Source organism: Protobothrops mucrosquamatus, unplaced genomic scaffold (genome assembly GCF_001527695.2).
Source record: "Protobothrops mucrosquamatus isolate PMUCROS unplaced genomic scaffold, P.Mucros_1.0 scaffold3678, whole genome shotgun sequence".
NCBI lineage: Eukaryota > Metazoa > Chordata > Lepidosauria > Squamata > Viperidae > Protobothrops > Protobothrops mucrosquamatus.
In genome coordinates this window covers 101,638-104,358 of record NW_015389635.1, presented here as the reverse complement: position 1 = coordinate 104,358, position 2,721 = coordinate 101,638, and the positions used below count along the sequence as shown (strand labels likewise).

Below are 2,721 nucleotides of genomic sequence, written 5' to 3'. Positions count from 1 at the left end.
GCCTACCCCCCCCCCCGCCGGGGCCCCTCCCCCTCCTGCGGCGGGCGTCCAATGGGCACGCGCGGAGGGGCCGGCGCGGGCACTGCGCGGGGCGAGAGCGGCTCCTCGCCCGGCTTGGCGCGCCGCGGAGGGCAGACGGCGGCGGCGGCGGCGGCTCCGGTAGGTCCTCAGCCCCCTCCCCACCGCTTCTGCCCGGGCTCGGAGCCCCCCAGGCCGTCCGAGGAGGGAGGGGCGCGCGGAGACCCCGGCCCTTCCCGGGGCAGGAGAGGGAGGAGACCCCCCCTCCTAGCTTTCCAGCTCCCGGCCCTTCCCCGCTTCCCCTCCCGGGTCCTGGAGAGCCGCGCAGGGCGAGGGCCAGGCTGGCATGCGGGGAGGGGGGGCTCCTGCCGGACTCTCCCTTTGCGCTGGAAGAGACCGGGGTGGGGGGGGGCTCCCTTCTTGGGAAATGGGGGTCTCCGGCTGCAGCTCTCCTCCCTCTGCGCCTGTCTGCGAGTGCGCGCCCCAGGCTGCTGGCCGCCAGCCAGGCCGGGGGCCCTCGCAAGCCTGGGCGGGGGTCCCGGCTCGTCTCCTTGAGCTGGAAGCCCCCCATCCCGCCCCCCCCAATTCTTCCTACACCTGGACTGGCGGGGGAAGCGGGCATGGGGGGGCTGCGGCGGAGGAGGCCGCCAGGTGGGCAGCCAAGGGCCGGTGAGGGGGGGGGTTGAGTGGTAGGGGAGGAGGAGGAGGAGTTTCCCGGAGTCTGGTCGGGGGGGGGTCTTCTGCCGCCCACCCACCCTCCTGGCAGGCTGAGCCCCCCCCCCGGGGCAGCTTTTGAAGGGCAGGAAGGTTGCGCCAGGTAAGAGGTGTCAATATAGCTGCATCATCAGCCAGGCCATCCTGGACGGCTGGTTCTGTTGCCTTGTTTGTGTGTCTGTGTCTGTGTGTGTGTGTCTGTGTGTGTGTGAGATCTAGAAGGAAGAGAGGGCACTCGGGGTCTGGCAGGTGCCCTGCGGGAAAACGTGCCCGGCCTCTGCCTGTCTGCCTTGCCACGTGCACCCCTAGGCTCGTGCCCTCCCTCCCCAGCCCTCCTGCATGCGGCACTTCCACGAGGGGGAGGGTCTGTGGCCTCCCTCGCCCACAGGTGGCCTGAATTGCCCAGGCCCTGCAGGAGAAGGAGGAAGGTGGCAGAGATGCTTGCCCGAGGGGTGGAGGGGTGTGATCTCTTGGAAAAAGTCCCCCCCCCCGTGCTTTCTGGGTTCACCAATCCATGCCAGGGGGTCCTGGAGGATGCCATGCCCGCTCTTCCACCCTGGGCCTCCCAGTTGCCTTGCCCGCTTCCCCACCCGCTTCTGCCCGTGTTCGCTCATTCCGTTTCTCCTCCCCGCTTGCTTGTTATTCAGCTCCGGCTGCCTTCTGCCAGATTTGAAAACGGGGCCCACTCCTCGGCGGCTTCACACCTCCTACCAGCCACCCGCTACCCCATGCCTGGCAAAGTTTCCGTGCCAGGCTTTGTCTCCCAGAAACAGGGAAGGGTGCCAGCTCTGCCTGCGTGCCTCATCCAGATCCGTCACGAGCTCATTAGCCAGGCAGCCTGTTCTGAGCCTCAGTCTTCCCATCTGCAGCATGGGAGGCGCGATTCAGGTTGGCGTCTCCTAGGCCAGGGGTAGGCAACCTTGGCTCTTTTGTGACTCGTGGACTTCAACTCCCAGAATTCCCGAGCCAGCATGGCTCAGCTTGGAAACCTCTCCCTTTTCCCTCAGTATGGCTGGCTCAGGAATTCTGGGAATTGAAGTCCACGAGTCATAAAAGAGCCGAGGTTGCCTACCCCTGGCCTAGTCTGTGTAGCCATTAGGTCTACAATAAGGCCCATTTAGAGCAGGGGTCTTCAAACATGGCCCTTTTATGACTGGTGGACTTCAACTCCCAGAATTCCTGAGCCAGCATGGCTCAGCTTGGAAACCTCTCCCTTTTCCCTCAGGATGGCTGGCTCAGGAATTCTGGGAGTTGAAGTCCACGAGTCATAAAAGAGCCAAGGTTGCCTACCCCTGAACTAGGCCAAAGATGTCTTAGGGGGAGCCTGGAACCCCCACAGAGCGCGTCCCCAGGGGGCGGATTGGGGGGGCCCTCCCCATTAGGGCTTTTATGCTGTAATGGTGGGTTGGTCCTTCTCCGTGGACCAACAGGCCTGGTGAGTGACAGCTGGGTCCCCAGTATCAACTAAAGGCAGAGACCATATTGGTTGGACCGGCTTCACAAGAACAGCACACGGGGTGGTGGCAGCCACTTGAACAGCGTGTGCACAGCGGTGTAGAAAGCAAAGGGACGACTACTACACTCTATATTTCCCAGGAAAATCACCTTAATGGTGGCAAAACTTAACAGTGGCCCCGAGTACGGGCGCCCCTTAAATGGGGGAGGGGTGCTAAGAATCTCAGGGAAAAAATTGAAGGCAAACGAGGTCCAGGCAGAAGAAGAACATCGTGGCTTCAAAATCTGCTTTGGACAAAACTCAGCAGCCCTTTTTTGTGCGGCTGCTGATAAAAACAGGATCGCCAGCGTCCGATAACGGATATGGCACGAGAAGAAAAAGAGGCCAGGTGGCCCCCAACCTTTTGGGCACCAGGGACCAGTTGCATGGAGAGAGGTTTTTCCACGGACTGGAGGGTGCGTGGTTTTGTGTGCTGCCTGCATCCCATGGACGGGGCTTTGCTTGTTTGTGCGGACCGGTTGCTGGCATGCTGC

The 2,721-nt window shown here is 62.9% G+C and overlaps 1 protein-coding gene across 1 annotated transcript in view; it reads left to right on the top strand.

Moving 5' to 3' along the window:
* The first annotated feature begins 2,129 nt into the window (after positions 1-2,129).
* RAP1GAP (RAP1 GTPase activating protein) overlaps positions 2,130-2,721 on the top strand; it is a 25,441-nt gene continuing 24,849 nt past the window's right edge. The window contains exon 1 of the mRNA XM_029286442.1: positions 2,130-2,167. Coding sequence (XP_029142275.1) covers positions 2,130-2,167 — 38 coding nt within the window. The remainder of the gene's footprint in view (positions 2,168-2,721) is intronic.